We start from the raw sequence: 18,396 nt of genomic DNA, 5'->3' as shown, positions 1-18,396 counted from the left end.
TAAAATTAAACTACTCACACATAATTAAAATTAAACTAATCAAAGCAATTAAATCCAACAAGATTAAAATTAATAAACAATTAAATGAAGCAATAAAGGAGAATAGAAGTAATACCAAAAGAAGGAAAATACTACTGAATATGCAATTAATGAAATCTTGAGTTCAACAATAATCCTCGAACTAAAGAGCTCGATCTCTAAAAATCTTAATATCAAAACTAAAAAAAAAAAAAAAAACTTAGCTGATAAAACTAAAACGAGGGTTAAAATTTTTATCCAGAAAAAGAAAGAAAACAACTAAAACTAGAGGTCTTCGGAAATACACACGCTCAATCGGGCAGAGGCTCGCCAGATCGGGTCCGCCTTTTTTATTACAATCTTCAGCTGGGCATCTACTCGATCGGGCGGATGATAGCTCGATCAGGCCCGGACATCCTTGAGGCCGGATTCTTCATTTGACCTTGAGTCTTCCAATTGGTCCACTCTTCTACTCTCTTTTGGTTCATAAGCTTGGACCATCTTTCACGAACCGAGCCCTTAATCACTAAAATCTTCGGTCTTGGGCTTCATAGGATAGTCATCGATGTGATCTTGGCTCCAATATCTCGTAGTGGCTCGAAAAATTAGGAAATAACCGAAAATTAAGAAATTGCTACAAAATAAATACCAATTCTACAAAATACTAAGCTAGAAACCACATATTAGTAACAAAAATAGCTCCAAAATGCTCAAATATGCATAAAAATGACCGTGAAACGGCGAATAAAAGTACATATAAAATACACCTATCACCTAGCTGTAATTCTATAAATATAATCAAACTTGTATGTATTCTACTTATCTGAGAGTCTGAGTACACTTTTTGTATAAATTGCAACTAAACAAAATCTCAGAAAGTGTAATTGTTTTTTTTTTTTTGTTTTTTTTTTTAAATCTACAAATATAGCAGTACTAGGTATCATATAAGATTCATCAATGTAAAAAGTCGGTTTAGATAGTTTCTAAAAAAATGGGATTTATGCTCATCACCCATGTGAATTTGAACCTCTTATAGATCTTACCGTAATTATATCATCAAAAACAAAAGTAAATAAAAATATTATAAGTACAATTATTTATCTATTTTTTTACGGGTCAAATAAAATATTACGAATGTTTAGTTTTCCTAAGCTATTTTTTAAATCAAAATTGTATAGGTAACGAACTTTCGTATGATTAATTCTATCTTCTTTTGTTTGCAATCTAGTTGACATTTTTTCAAGAATCCCAATTTTTCAGCTCCTTCATTCCCATCTTTTCTCTCTATTCTCCTCTTTCTCTTATAAACAACTAAAATCTTCGATTACGAAAATAATTATATCAAATATAAATATGGCCGCAAAAGCAACGATTATTTGCTTCGTAATAACATTTATTATTCTAGGAGGTATAGCAGTATTGATCGCTTGGTTAGCGGACAAGATGAAATCTCCTACATTTTCCGTCGATCAAGCTGCCGTCAACGACTACAATTTCACCGCCGACAATCGCCTTAACGCTACGTTCACGGTTGTGGTACGATCCCACAACCGTGACTCTAAGTACAAGATTGACTACAACGTTGTTGTGGTCTCAGTGTACCACAACGGGTACACCCTAGCGTATGATACACTGGGCCCGTATTTCCAACATCATGGGGATGATATTTTGTTCACGGCCCAGCCTAAGGCCCAAAATGTTATGATTTCGGACCCGGGCTTGGCTAGGGATATTAGGAATGAGACTCGAGCCGGGCGATTTGAGTTGGAGATTCGGGTTCGGGCTGCGGTTAGATACGAGGTTAAAAGGTGGAAGCATAAGAATTATACATTGAGGATTATTTGCATTCCTGTGTTAATTGGTTTGTCTTCTGGGAAGAGTTCTCAAAGTACAAAGTGTGATATAGATCGCTATTGATTTTTAATCCCAAAAAAATAGGAAAAGGATAAAAACAAAAGGTTATTTGTTAGAATTTTTTTTTTTAATAGGATTTATTTGGTTGAATAATTATTTATTTGATTGAGATTTTATTATACTATTTGCATTGTTACCTTGTTACAAGGATAGTTTGTATATTCTTTCAAAAGAATTTTGGACTTAGTCATGTGCTTATCATAAATGACATGAGTTGGATTATGCAAATAATAGAACATCGACTTTGCAAAACAGAGATATTATCATCTAATCTTTGTTGTATGTACGTTTCATTTCTTTTTTTTATTTTTTTTTATTTTTTTATTCTTTTCATGTGAAGGAATAGAGAAGTAAGGTGATGCTGACAAATTTTTGGACTAGATTTGTCTTTCACTTCTACGGAGCACCAGTATCTATGTACAAATACAATTATACACTGGTAAGAAGAATATTTGGCGACTAAACGGAAATCTCTATATAAAATACGGAGTTCTTGATCTAGTGTTAATTATTATGATTACTAGCTTAGGGGAACTTATAACCTACTTTAGGGTAATTATAACCTGTTGCACTTTACTTCACTAATATAAAGAAGTTTACTATAAAATAAATAGTTGTATATACATTTAACTCTATTGTATATCAAACTTTGAATACATTAGGATACAACTTTTTCATCAAATATCCCTCAGTTTTCAACTTATTCACCAAATGTCTTTGTACTTTTAAAATTCAATAAATGCTCTAAAGTTTTACAAATGTTCACCAAATACCTTTAAATGACAAACAGGTGTAAACAACAGACATAAAAAAACATTCCTAAAAACGTTCCTTTCGCATACTATGAAACCCTCGATTTGCGTATATTCAAAATCAAAAATAAAAGTTCAAAACCTGTGCAATATTTAAATTCAGAAATAAAAATTCAAAACTAGAGCACAAAATTCTGAGTGAGAAGGAAATATCCAAATACAAGTTTCCTGTTTCAATAATCGAAAGAAGTCAAAATCAGAAATGTCAGAAAATCAAGAGTTGAACCTTTAAGTCAAACAAAAAAAAAATTAAAAAAAAAGAAAATTCATATTAATCAATACAACAGCACACCTCGGGGGCTTAATTTGTGTCTGGAGCTTTATATCCTTCCTTGGCAACCTTCAATCTAACCACGTTACAACCCCCAAAAGACCTCTTACAGACATGTCCAAACAATGTCATAAAAAAATCAATGCCAAAACTACAAAATGATCTAATTCCGAAAGGATAAGTAGGTAGACTCATGGTGTGTTGTCAAAGTGCACACAAAATTAAACCTTATTCACCTTAAGAAATAGATAGGGCAAGTAAGAGTCGATCCCACGAGGAAAGTAAGTCTAAAGTAACAAGTTAACAGATCCAAGTTCCACAAGAGTAACACGCTCTGGGGGGGATTTTGATATGAGAAATCTAATATAAAATTACTAAAGGAATAAAAATAAAAGGAATTTTAACTAAAGAACAAACAATCAATGGAGAAAACACTCGGTAAATAATCAGATTCCAACCATGGAACTTCGTTAAATCATTGACACAATAATTAACCCATTAGGAACAACTTAACTAATAGAACAAGTTCCTCTATTTATCCTTATTAATGTTTAGATCTCGTACGACTTTCACTAACCCTAACCAACAAATAACCCCTATACTACGAGCAAGGAATTTAACATGTTGATAGCAAGGAACTAGGAAAACATCAAGCGTAGACAACCATGACATTACTGGAACACGGTTTCACCTAGATCAAGAATTACTTCACAATTAATAGAGTGGAACGTCCTCCTCTACAGTTGGTTGCTACTTCATTAACATTCCCAAGCAATTATGAACTTAGTAGTATTAATTAGCAATAGAAATCAGACCCAAACAAATAATTGCGCACCCACTTATAAGAAATCATCATTCATAGAAATAAGTAGTAATTCAAGAATATTCCCAAAACATTAACTAATTATCATTAAAACAAAACTAACTTGTCTCAAATACTAATTACATGGCCTCCTCTAACTACTACTGAGTATAAAGAATTACTCACTCATGTTATAGAGCAAAGAATAAAAGCTTTTTGAGAAAGACATGTCGAGTTCCTATAGGCAGTTCCTTCTAAACGTGAGCACAAGTGAGAGATGAATGAAGAATGGATGCTTTAAACGCTAAATAACTTTGGGGTTTTATAGAATCGTGATAAAATTATTCCCCAAGTAAAAATCCCTAAAATATGGAAGATATTCTAAGATAAGGAAAGTGGTTTGATAAAATCTAGAAAATTCTATCTTTTGCCAAATCTTTTCCTAAATGGTTACATCTTCTTCTTATTAAATATATCTTCCTTCCAGCTGTAAATATTCAAGAACTATTCTCCATGTAACCAAATATCACGTTGCAATGAATATGGACAAATTTCGGACTGTCAGTAATTTCCTTTGCGTTTGCGTCAGTCTTCCAGTTCCTCCGAAGGAACTCAGCATATATTCATTTGCATTTGACATTGGCTCCTTTATTCAGTTCATCTTTTTATCATCCAAAATGACTCAATAACCTATAACAACATAGATAAAAGCACTAAAAAGCTAAAGGAACTAACCTAAAATCTAAGGAACATGACTATAAAATAGTGTCATAAATGACAATCATCAAATTCCGCGACACTTAGATCTTTGATTTTCCTCGAGCAAAGAACTTATATAAGAAAAAAAGAAGATAGACTATATACCACTAGACCTCTCGTATAAGACATTCACTCATAAGTACTCAACAATAAATTAAAACACTTTTTATTTTTCTTTTTCCATAATGAACCACAAGCTTATTTGTTAGATTAGCAAGCTATGGATACAACTTCCTCCCATACTCTAGCGATTTCAAAAACATATCACTGTTAACTTATAAGCAATCTAGGGGCTCGAGTGCAAGTGTATTGGCCCATAGAATTAGGCTAGTCAAGTTGGACCATTATAGTCTTTCAATTGATTCCCTGGTGCTTTCGCATTCAATAGGCACTTACCTAAGTACATGGATCGTTCTGTTCATGTGTCATTGCACTTGCCACCCATTTATCTCAAAGGAGTACTCGATACTTCGCTTTTTTGCCTACTTTTGGGGCTTTTTAATCTGCTTTTCCTTAGCTCCTTTATCTCAGGAACCGATCCCTCTATTGATTTTTTTCTTTTCAATGGTTCAATTTCCTCACCTTTGGGATTACTAGTCCTCTTTTCATTTTTTTTTTCTTTTGAACCATTATTCCCTCGTTTCATTAAGAAAGTCAAGTAATTCTCCAGTAACGAAGGGTAGTGAAAGGTCACCATAGAAAACACCAAGTACTAATTAGGTGGATTAAATAAGCAAAGGTCCTTCCCAACATCACCACATCTTAAGCCAACAAAGTAGTGTTCCAAATTGCTTACAAGTCGAATTTCAAAAAAACAGTTTACTTGTCACAATTGCTAGAGATGAAGATCTTTAGTGCATAACTTCAAAAAATCATCATTTTTTTGTTCATTTTTTCCTTCTTATTTTTCATTTTTTATTTTTTACTTTTATAAAAATCAACTAGATTAGATTTTACTGTTTTTCCTTAGAGTAAGTCTTTCCCAGAAGTTTAGAGGTGGTATCCTAACAAAAACATGCATGTTCCTCCCCCACACTTAAATTCTACATTGTCCCCAATGTAGGAACATAACATGCAACATGAAATCATATAGGAGCAGCCATGATAATTTACCGACTAAGAAAATAATAAAAGAGAGAGAAAAGAAACATCCTTGGGTTACCTCCTAAGCAGCGCCCTTATTTCATGTCCTAGGCTGGATAGTTCTTGCTTAGTTTGGATCCACAAGTTCCAGTTCCTCTACGAGGAACACTAAAACTCCTTCATAGTAAGGCTTCAATCTATGTCCATTGACCTTCAAAGTCTTATTAGTTTCCAAGCTGCGAATCTTTACTGCACCATGAGGATAAACATTAGTAAAAACAAAGGGTCCCAACCATCTAGCTTGTAACTTACCAGGGTACAATTTCATTTTGGATTGAAAAAGTAAAACTTTATCACCAACATAAAATGTTTTCTGGTTAGCATCTTATCATGATACAACTTTGTTTTATCCTTGTAAATCTGAGCATTTTCATAAGATTCCAATCAAAATTCTTAAAGTTCATGTAGGCGCAACTTTCTCTCAGTTCCTGCTATGTCATAGTCCATGTTACATTCTTTGATAGCCCAAAAAGATTTATGATCAATTTCAATAAGAAGATAAATACCAAACGATATGGGGACATACCTATGGGTGTTTTATAAGCAGTTCTATAAGCCCACAAAGCCTCATCAAGTCTAAGACTCCAATCCTTCCTATTAGGCCTCACTACCTTTTCTAAAATGGACTTAATCTCTATATTAGGCACTTCAGTTTGCCTATTAGTTTGGGGATGATATGTAGTGGAAAGCTAATGGGTCACATGATATTTTGCCAACAAGTTCCCTAGGGTACTATTGGCGAAGTGTGTTCCTCTATCACTAATGATTTCTTTTAGAGTTCCATACCTATTAAGAATTCGACTCTTGACAAAATTCACCATAGTTTTAGCATCATCAGTTTTAGAAGCTTTAGCTTCTACCCATTTAGACACATAATCAACAGCCATAAGAATGTAAGCAAAACCAAAGAAAGAGGGAAAGGGACCCATGAAATCAATGCCCCATACATCAAATATTTCGCAAACCACTATGTTTTGCAAGGGCATTTGGTTCCTACCACTTAAATTACCTGTACGCTGGCACTGGTCATAGTTTCTACAAAACATATATGCATCCCTAACAAGGGTGGGCCAGTATAGTCCACTTTCTAAGACTTTGTGTGCTGTTTTCCTAGGTCCAAAGTGTCCACCACATTCAAACGTATGACAGAAACGTAATACAGATTCAAATTCATTGTCATTCACACATCTCTTAATGCATTGATCAGAACAAAATTTCCACAAAAAAGGATTATCCCACAAATAATACTTAGCCTCTGATTTTATCTTTACCTTTTGAGATCTTGTTAGTTCCAAAGGCAAGTTCCTTCCAACAAGGTGGTTCACAATATCAGCATACTAAGGAACTTCTGCAAAAACAACATATAAATTTTCATCAGGAAAAGAGTCATTCAAAGGTAAAGTATGTTCCTTATTGTAGACACCTAAAAATGTCTCGCCAAAACCAAACCCGATAATGAACAACCTTTCACCGCCATTATTGGGCGAGTCGAGTATTTAATCTCGCGAGTGCTTAAAACTCATGTTCAGTCAAACATATTCAATCTACAAATCAGTCCAAGCATTTATTCCAACTCAGTCTAACTCACATTTCAGCCCAAACCCTTTTTAATTCATTTCATGTTATTTATTAATTTAGCCCAGTTAATAAATAATAAGTCTAAATAAGCCCGAAACTCTGAAACGACACCTAAAAATCACGTACTTAATGATTAAGAATTAGGGTTAAAATGAATCTGGACGGATTTAAGGCAGAAACGGACACCGTGTCACGACAGATATACCGCGTGACGGTATTGTCGTCACAACATCTTGCATCGTTTCACGGCACACATGCCGTGACGCAGCGTTCAGTTAAGGTTTTTCCGCGGCGCCTTATCATTTCTAGGGTTTCGTGCATCACCCTGGTCCTTTCCCTCTATAAATACGAGGCTAATTTCCTTAGTTTCGGGGCACCAAAAATCATTCTCTTTCCCCCTACACCAACAACCATTCTCTTCTCTCTTTACCCTAAATACTAGCAACCCTATTCTCTCATAATACTTCCCCTAAGCACTCCAAGGATTCCATACTTGACCCGAAGTTCTATAGTTAAACCATGGCGTGAAAGGTAGAACTAACTGAGGGTTTGGGCCAAATCAACTCTACTTTTTATTTAATTTAATTGTTTCAATTTGATTTATATTTTTATTGAAGTTTCTAACTATTTATTCATGATGTAGCAATTCAAGGAAACGCGGAACGTGAGTAGTTAATTCACTTAATTACTCTGTTTATTATTCTTGTTGCTAGTATCATGATTAGGGTTATTATTATGCTTTGATTTTTCTAACGTTATTATTGTTAAATTTCTTCCAATATTGATGTTTATTCTATTTTATTTATTGATCACCGTATTACATGTTTAAAGGGAATATGTAAGTGAATATCACGCCTAATAAGATAATTTGGACGACCGGTTTAGGTTCCTTTTTAATCTTGTTGTTAACTGAAGTGATCACGATATTATAGAATTATATGTTGCATTAACATTAAATCAATTTAGATTAATATTAGTTTGGAGAAAATTGAATCTTTGTTTGCATACCTTTGAAATCATAGGAATCACTTTTCAAAAAAAGAATCGAGTAGAGGCCAATACGAGCGAATGTGACTCCATGACTCACTTCGTACCATCATCCCCGATCCTCCTTTCGTGGTTCCGAACCATATGGAGTTAGTAATCTCATGGATTATAAATGGGGTGTAACCTTCACGGGTCAATCGTTGTTGTCTTTCGTTGTCCCTTAATCGTGGTTGCCTTTTATGATTTGTGAACGGTTTACAAGTTCCTTAAAAACTTATCGGCGGCTCCCTACTTTGCTTTGTCCCTAATCGTGTCCCTGATCGTATATATGTCAATTCCCACTTCCTATGAGTGCCAAGCATATTCACAACATGCTTAACGTAGGCGCGCTTCAAAGGACACCTACAATTTGGCGACTCCATTGGGGAGGATTCTTGGTTATTTATCGATTTGAGTGATCGGTATTTAATTGAGATAAGTGGATGAGATTTGAAAGATTCTTGAATTGTATTCCTGTGATTAAATTGGCATTTTTGCATATACATTGACGTTTAACATCGTTTTTAGATTTGTCTCGTAGGAAAATTTCGAATAACCTGATTGCGAACGAAAAAACAGGGGCACTAGATTAATTTCCATACTACCACATCACGGCAAGCATGCTGTGTCACGGTACAGAATACCGTCACGCGGCGTCTTGTACCGTGACACGGTATGCTCTGCCATGTCGCGACAGTCGTAAAATTCTTCAAGTGGCTTTGTAATTTTCTCGTTATTAGCTTCCATCGATTTTTCTGAAAAAACGTGTGTGTTCTACATACGTCTTAGCCTCGGGGATTTAAGCTCTATCAACCCAAAAATGCTCATGGCAATAAGGGTTCATCCAAATTATTAAATCAACCCAAACCATGGAGTCGAATTTAATTTAATCATGAACTTGCGGAGCCGCCCGTTGGCATACACCCTCAAGGGAGGCTGCCTTGCTTATGCGTCCAAACTCTTAACCATGGTACCCTTTTGACACCAAATAAACTTGATCATAGTGGAACATAGAACTTGACCTTAGTTTGCGAACTTTTCTTTGCATCATTGTGCCTACGTGCCCTATGTGTGTTTCAATCCTAACCTTAATGATCTTTCTTTGTCTATGGTGGTTTATTATGACTAACTAATGCCAATGGACCATACTCACTTAGTAATTAGCGTAAACTCTAAAATTGACAAAAAAAACTGGAAAAAAAAGCACAAAAACAACCTGGAACTGATTACCGTACCTTAGTAGAAATGCCGTGTCACAGCAACTTGTGCCGCACCACGGTACAGTTTGCCGTGTCACGACAGTAGTGCCGTGCCACGGTGCCCAGGTTTAAGTCCAGTCAGTCCCTATATTTGTCTTCCGTGCTATTTTGGTCCACGCGTCAGTTGTTTTGATACTGTTTACATGTCTAGCCATGCGATCATACCACAAGTCTTATAACATCACCTAATCACTCATGAGTCAAGTATAGTCCACAATCTTTTTTATTTTTTACTCGTGTCGTGCACCATGTCTTTTATGATCGTACACTAGGTTCATGCATGTGTCTCCTTTTTCCGTCACAAAAAAAGAGTGGAGGTTTTCTTACCTGTTTTTAAATGTCTATCTTTCCCTCTTCCTTCCCTATTTTGAATAGTGAGTCAAACCATTAAGTTAATTTATTTTATTTCACAGTACTTGGTCAAGGAGCAGGGGTAGATTGGTGCGGTCGAGTCATTGCCACAATAACCTCTTATACCTAAGAGGCGTACAATAAAACCACCACAAGCATCTCCACAAAGCTCATCTCCATCTCTAGTTTATTTTCAACTCATGGCTACTAAGGAAGATATTGAGGGAATCCACAAGTCCATTGAGGCTCTTACTACCATGATGCAAAAGCTCACTACCCAAGTTAATACCATAGAGCAAACCAAGGTCACTGTTGCCACAGTTGACAAATTGAAAGAACAAGTGAGTAAGATATTTGAGGACTTCACCTATGTGGAACAATCTTCCACTCCTTTGGATATGAAGGACAGGCTCCGTGAAAAGTTCTCCACTGCTGATATTCCAAAATTCAAGCCCAATGACAATCCAATATTCCACTTGAAGGCCTTTTCTGCAACCATGGTTCTCAAGGGATTAGATGTAACACTCTTCCCTACGATGTTCCCTCTCTCCTTAGAGCATGCCGGCCAAAAATGGTTTTACTCTCTAGATTCCAAGCACACTGCAACTTGGAAAGATGTCATCGAAAGTTTCATTAATCATTACAAGTATAACATTCAAGCCAGAACTTCTGAAAGTGAACTCTCCATTCTCAAACAAAAAGAGAATGAAGGCTTCACTGCTTACCTCAACAGGTGGAGGGAAACAGCTGCACTCTTGGTAGATCCCCCCAAAGAAAGAGTGATGGTTCAATTCTCCTTTTCATCCAAAAACCTAACTTACAAGTACAAGCAACATCTTAAGTTCTTGCCTTTGAACACTTTCGAAGCTTATATGATATCGGCATCAATATTGAGGATGAGCTAATAAAGACTGCGGGTAGTAACAATAATAACACTTGGAAAAAACAAGAAGAACGACCTTCCTTCTTCTTCGTCCACTAAGCCCGAAAATACTACCAACAATATTAGCTAAGTCGATCTCAATGAAATTTTAGCTCTTGATGCTCCTCTTCAAAAGTAAAGGAGAACTTACACTCCTTTGGGAATGACATATGACACCGCCTTTGATCGTCTTTACGGTCAAGGTTTGATTACACAAATTAAGCCATTTCCAGAGCCAAAACCTGAAGAAAGGAGTGCCAGGTGGGACCCTAATGCTCACTGTAAGTACCATCAAGGAAGGGATTACTCCACCAAGCAGTGTTGGAACTTAATTGACACTATTCAAGATCTAGTGGATGCCAACAAACTTCCTGTCCCCCCAAGCGGCAAGAAGTGATAAGCATCAATGAAGACAAGGCGCGAGATGAAGCCTCAACACAAGATTTCATGATGTTTTTGTTTTTTTTATCATTCATTTCCCTTTCCCCATTCATGTCTAGCGTAGGTTTTCTGTTTTGAATTTCTATATGTTTCATGTGTTTCATTCATCTTTTCCAATAATAAAATGAGCATATTTCCTTTACATCTTGATCACAGAACTTTTCATTCAAAAAAACAAAAACAAATAAATCAATTGCTGAACCAAACACAAGGTACACCAATGACTTGAGGCACTTTTGCAACCCATTCATTCCCCCATTAACCATCCAATAACATATCCATTTCTTCATTAACCACTTTGAGCCTCATCTAACTTTTGGCCTTCATTTCTTCAACCTACATTCACCTAACCCTGGGATGGGAAGGTGTGTGATTTGTGTAACAGTCAAAAGCAAGTTCAAAAAAAAAAAGACAAAAAACAATGTCTAAGGGCAAGTATTCCAATGTCTTTGATATGAACACGTCTCAAATTCCGTTGCTCATCGAGTGCTTGGTACCATGCCTGAGAAACGTGAATGCTAAGTGAGTGATGGACCGCATGATATGAGATATCCCACATTGATTCAAAAAAATAATAATGAACAAAAATTCAAAAAAAAATGTGTGAAAAATAAAACTTGCAAGTTCAAATTTCAAATACACAATTACACATCTTGGGGGGTATTCTCTCAGGTCTTTAGCCTTTTACCCTTTTCTTCTTTAAACCATTATCTTAACCACATTAAAACCCTTGAAAGACCTCTTTGAGGTGTACATACACTTGTGCAAAGTTCGACTAGAGCTACGTTCGTCCTGATTCCTAACAGATGCTTAGGCAACCTCACAGCGAGGTACGACCATATTCACAATCGCATTCATATGCATGATCGAGTCAAAGAATACCCAATGCTCATCCCTATCCATTTAGATCTAGACTTGGGGGCTTGAACCCATATCATTTAGCCTACCTAGCCTAAAGAGTCAGTATCTTTGACTCTTCTCACATCTAATTCCATCACCATAGCCTTTGCAGCCAATTCTTAGTATCACTTTCACATATTTCATTAACACATGCATTGCCATATCCTCCTTCCCTTAGGAACCCCTTATTATGAAATCTTGTTGCAACACCACGTACGCTTCATTATCTTTCAGAAAAGCATCCATCAAAGTCATCATCATTCGATAGCATTATAAAAAATGTACTTAGCTTCCTGACCTAGGTACATTTATCAAGATTCATGCAAGATGTGCTTAGCTCCCTGACCTAAGCAACATTCACTAACCCCTATTTACGGTTTGTCTAATGCATTAACATTAAAAATATTCTTATTGGATTTATTAGAATAATTATATTAATGAAGAATATTCTAAGTGTGTGCTTAGAAAACTCCTTAGCTATATTATAAAACATATTTCTCCCTCTAGCCTAATAGGTGACACTAGTAAATTTTTCAATGATCTCATAGACATGCATTTGCTAATTAACTAGGTTAAGTCCCGTGCCATGTAAGGTAATTTTACTATATTAAATTAATAAGAAATTCTTTTTATAAAAATAACATGGAAAAAGTACAACTATAACATATTTAACACAAATTTTAATATGTGGCCAAGGTTACTTATTAAGGGATTACTCGGTAGATCGGGGTTATTTATTCAGGGGTTACTCGGTCAGGGGTTACTTTTTCAGGGGTTACTTGGTCGTTCAGGGGTTACACTCACAAAGAAAACACGCTAACCGACTAAGTAACCCTAGAATAAATAACCCTTGACCGACTGAGTAACCCTTAAATAAGTAACCCCTGAATTAGCAACCCCGGCGAAAATGCGCTAACCGACAGAGCAACCCCAGAATAAGTAACGGTTGACCGACTAAGGGCTTATTTAGTTCACCTTATTTTTGCTTATCTGATTTGATCTGATCTGGTCTGATCTGATCTGATCTGATTATCTAATTTGACCAAATTTTGACCTTTATGTGCACGATAAACTATAAAGAAGAGAGCTATCAAGTGGGTCTTGTTAGAATTATATTAATGTGTATTTTACTAATATGTAATTTTTATAATTTTTTTCATTACGTAATTAAAGATATTTAGCGATAAAAAAACCGCACGTAAAACGATAATCTGATCTGAATTTAAGTTTTCTGATCTGAGCTGATCTGAATTTATTTTTTCTGAAAAAAGTAAAATTATGTTGAAATAAACAATGCTTAAGTAACCCCTGAATAAGTAACCCCGACCACACGATGTGGCCAGGCACACAGAAAAAGTATTGTAACATATTTCATACTACTCCCTCCGTTTCGTAACAATCGCAACACTTTTGTTTTACGACCATTTTATAATAATTGCAACACTTTCTTATATGGTAAAAAGCCACTATTATTTTAATAATTATCTCTCCTACTATCTCCACTTTTACAAATATTTTATTATTTCTTTCTCCTACCAACCCCACATACACAACCTTTTTATTATTTTTTTCTTATACTAACTATATTTTATATTATAAAAAAAAATTCCACTTGCATTATTTTATTGGAGCCTACAGGCCTAATCTATATTTTTCTTAAACTTTGTGCACTCCCTATCATTACGATTATTTTGAAATGGAGGGAGTATATATTTTCTTCTTATTATGCATATTTTCTCTCTTTTTTTGTCGCTGCATCACTTTTCTAATACGAAATTTTTAATTTAGTTGCATCACTTTCTTTTTTTTGTTAATAAATTTTCTTTATTATCTCTCTTCTATTACACATGTCCATTATTTTAAATTCTCATTTCCAAAAATTTTCTAGAAATCCGCAATTTGCAAAGTGATACAGCTAAAAAATACGACGGAAGTAATTATAAAAAAAAAGTGAACTTCTTTCTCTCTCACATTTGATTCGTTATTATGTTGATTGATTGTTAATCACCACTACTCCAATTGGTTGTTGGTGCACTGGTGATTGTGACTACACTTGATAGGGAGGACTGCGTGTTCGATCCCCCGCAACAACAATTGGGAGGCGGAGATTAGAATCTTACCAACCAAAACTGATCCCCAAACTCGGATTAACCCAAAAGGTAAACCGTTTGGAACACCAAAAATCTAGGTAGTGATTGTAAGAAAATTAAAAGTTTATTACATATAAAATTTAGCAATTTGTTTGTTTTGAATGAGTACATCTTTATTTTTCATACTCCATAGCGATCTGGTCTTTCATTTATTAGTCAATAATTATTAATATCTTGGATATTCCTTGCGTCTCAATTTAATTGTTCAAGCAATGAATTATCGGCAACTCACTACTATAAATGAAGCGTTCAATGAAATTGAAAGTGACATATGGAATTGCAAGATTTGGAACATAAGGCATAACATATGAAACATTGACAGGATATCCAAATATTACTACTCTACTTTTATATGTAAGTGTCTCATTTTGAGCGGCATACATATTATGCAAATTTTTTACTAATGATAGCTTTAGTTATCATTAATCATGAATAACTAGGGGTGTTAATTCGGGTAAACAGTTCAAGTTTGGGTTAGATTTATTAGTTTCAGGTTATAACGGGTGGTTTATAACGGGTTGAAATGATTAGCGGGTCGTTTTGGGTCGATTTTGAAAATTATCGGGTCAGTTCTGTTTGGTTTTTTTATTGCAGTTTCAATTCGGGTCGGGTCCTAATCAGGCCGGGTTTTAGTCGATACGGGTTATAATCAGTTTGGGTTGATGCGGGTCGGTTTGAAAACGGGTTTAGCCATTTTAAAGTGGGTTTCGGTTCAAAACAGTTCGGATCCTAATCGGGCCGGGGTTGTAACCGGTTTGGATCATAATCAGTTTGGGTTAAACTGGGTCGATTTGAAAATGGGTTTCGGTTCAAAACAGATCGGGTGAAATCGGGTCCGGTCATTATCAGTTCAGGTCATAACCGGTTTGGATTGAACTTGGTTGATTTGAATAACGGGTTTACCCAATTTGAAGCAGGTTTCAACTCAAATCATATCGGGTTAAAATCGAGCCAATCATTATCGAGTCGAGTTAGTTAGATAATGGGTAGGAACGGGTCATGTTATAGTCAAGTTAAGTAATAAATAAGTTGGGTTTATCGAGTAGTGCGTTGAAACGGATCAGGACATAAACACACTAGATTACGGGTGGTAAACGACTTAGTCATAACGGGTTATAGGTCGTAAACGGTTCGGTCTCAACGAGTTACAGGTCGTAAATAGTTTTGTCTCAATGGGTTACGGATTAAAAACGGTTCGATCACAACCTGTTACGGGTTATAAATGATTCGGTCACAATGGGTCGTAAATGGTTCGGTCTCAACGAGTTACAGGTCGTAAATAGTTCGGTCTCAATGGGTTACGGGTTAAAAACGGTTCGATCACAACAGGTTACGGGTTATAAATGATTCGGTCACAATGGGTTACGGGTTAGAACGGTTCAGGTTTATCGGATTTTTGCCGGGTTTAAACGGTTTTCGGTTTAAAATGGGTCGGGTTACTATTAGGTTCAAACGTAATTGGTTCGGATTGTTTTCAGTTTCGGGTTGTAACGGTTTGGCTTGATAACAAGTCGGGTTAGTAACGGTTCGCACAAATTCGGTTAAGTACAGTTTCGGGTTGGAAAAAATTGGGTTGGGTCGGTTTTCGGTTTCCAAAAATGGGTTTTTAACGATTCAGTTCCTTTTCGAATCGGTTCGAAACAGTCGGGTTTAACGGTTCAGGTCAGAAACTGACAGATTTATCAATACCATAATATTAAAACAAACACTAGGAATGACGCGTATCACTTCCTGGTTCTGTCATTTTCCCTCCAAAACTAACTCCCCCCTCCCTTTTTAGCAAAAATCTTTTATTTTCGGAATATTTGTATAATACAGCTATAATAATATTATTCCAAATCTTATATTACCTCCGTCCCAAATTACTCGCAACGTTTTGACTTTTTGCACTATTCACACATCTCACTTTGACCATCTGTTTTTAGCTATTATATGAAAGCCAATATAATCATGTAAGATATTGTTGGGTCTATTTTAATATATAGTTTCTTAATATAATTTTTGTATAGCTCATATAAGTATATAATAAAAGATATTGACGGTCAAACATGTGCATCGGCAAGCGTGTCCAGTCAAAATGTTGCAAATCAACTGGGACAGAGGGAGTATACTATTTATAAAATAATTGTATTAGTTTTTATTTCGTGTTCTATTTACTATAAATAGTTACACAAGATTTTGAGACCTTTTAATTAAGGCAGAATAAACTATAATTTAGAAGGCCTTCTCCTCTCTCTGAAAGCCCAAGCCTCCATTGTTGAATTTTGGAGAGGCTTCCATCGGTTTTTACCGGTGGAAAGCCCCAATCTTTGTTTTTTGTGTGCCTTTTCTCTTTGTTTTTGTTTGTTTCTAGGTTTATAATAACTATTCCTCTTTTAGGAGGAGTGTTTCTCCCTCGAAAGAAAGGGCTTTTTTTTTCTTTAGGAGGATTTTTCTCATTCGAAAGAAAAGGTTTTTCTTCTCTCTTTTGAGGGAGGATTTGCTTATTTTTTGTTTAATGGATTGTTACAGAGTTGTTTCATGGGTAAAATTTGTGCGAGGTCAAAAAAGATATTAATCTTTCAATTACAATCAGACGAATCAAGCGAAAATTTTCTTCACGACTACAACAGATCGATAAACCCCCTCGATGATGAAGGCTGTAAATCACAGCGATGTGAAAGAAGGTATAAAGAATGTACAATTTGCAATAACGATCGTAGCTTTGCTGAAAGGATGTTTTTATTTGATTCAATTGTTATGTATTTATTTGATATAAATCTCTTTGTAGATGTCGTATGACTTTTTATTTATGAATAAATCTTTGTTCAAAAAAAAATAAAAAAAATAAAAAATAAAAAAAAAACAAACAAACTATAATTTAGAAGGTGGAAATATAGTGGAGAGTATAAAATAACAATGCCAAAAAATACATTATTATCATTTAAATTACCATTATATATATAGTTGTACAATAGTAGGGTTCAATGGATATTAAAATAAATAAAAAATTTTAAAAAAAAGTTATATTCATTGTGTTGATTTGAAATCTTATGAACCAATAATAATTGAGTTAGTTTTCTATTGAATATTTCTGTTAAAGATTTACCAACTTATAAATTTTTATGTTCCTTCAATAAATCTATTAATTATAACTAAAACAGGTCATGCTTACATCAATCATTTTGGACAATATCAAGCTATCGTTAACAAATTTCCCGCCAATACAATATATGATGTCAGCACTAAGTTGTTTTTTTTAAATTATTCTACTTAGCTTATTTTTTGAAAGTTCATTGTATAGTTTTTTTTTTTAACTAAATTAATTCATTCATAAGAAGGCATACGACATCTACATTGTATAGTTTTATTGGGAATAAGATGCATCATTAATATAGTATAATATATACTATTCTTAAAAATTTTCAACACAACTAATCAACAATAATATATTTTAGGGAAATTATCATTGGTACACGTGCACGTTTGGGCTTTTACCAATGATACACCTGCTTAAGTTTTAATTATCAATGGTACACTTGTACTTTCAACTAATTAACTACAGTAAGCATTCCGTTAATTAAACGTTAATAATAGATTAATGACTTGCAATTTTGACCAATTTCAGCTCCCTCCTTAATTTCGTTCCTATATTTAAAGTAACTCACCAACCTCTGTCGTTATATAAACGAAGCCCCCTCATTTACTCTGATTTATGCAACTTCTTCTTTTTCATTTGATTTTTTTTTTTATTCTTCTCTATTTTTTCTATTATATATTGTATTATGATTAACATTGATGTCGGAAAAGATACCAAATTTAGGCAGGATTTTGGTAGTTAGATAAATGATTATATAACCTTAGTTTGAATTTGGTTTCCTATAGCTCTATGTTTTGGAGTGAGATGTTGGAATGGGAGAACTTATTTGGAGCACAAATAGATTATAGCTTTGGGTTGGGTGGCGAATCTCGTCTCCACATTAAGTTTGTGGGTAGACTTTGAATATCTAACCTATCTCTAGTTCTCTACCTCTCGGGTTATGGGAGAGGATGAATAGATGGGAATTTGTT

At 34.8% G+C, this 18,396-nt stretch overlaps 2 protein-coding genes across 2 annotated transcripts; one reads left to right on the top strand and one right to left on the bottom strand.

Moving 5' to 3' along the window:
• Positions 1-1,371: 1,371 nt before the first annotated feature.
• On the top strand, positions 1,372-1,935 carry LOC110699827. Its single transcript, XM_021877339.1, has one exon. It carries the CDS (start codon positions 1,372-1,374, stop codon positions 1,933-1,935), a length of 564 nt encoding a protein of 187 aa, XP_021733031.1.
• A 3,851-nt stretch (positions 1,936-5,786) lies between these two features.
• On the bottom strand, positions 5,787-6,705 carry LOC110699826. Its single transcript, XM_021877338.1, has 3 exons — positions 6,506-6,705; positions 6,246-6,376; positions 5,787-5,908 (listed from the first exon to the last, which is right to left on the bottom strand). The coding sequence occupies exons 1-3, from the start codon at positions 6,703-6,705 to the stop codon at positions 5,787-5,789; spliced, it is 453 nt and encodes a 150-aa protein (XP_021733030.1).
• Positions 6,706-18,396: the final 11,691 nt, after the last annotated feature.

Source organism: Chenopodium quinoa, unplaced genomic scaffold (genome assembly GCF_001683475.1).
Source record: "Chenopodium quinoa cultivar QQ74 unplaced genomic scaffold, ASM168347v1, whole genome shotgun sequence".
In the NCBI taxonomy this organism is placed as follows: Eukaryota; Viridiplantae; Streptophyta; class Magnoliopsida; order Caryophyllales; family Amaranthaceae; genus Chenopodium; species Chenopodium quinoa.
The sequence above is the reverse complement of the archived record's forward strand: the minus strand, read 5'-3'. Positions and strand labels throughout refer to the sequence as shown.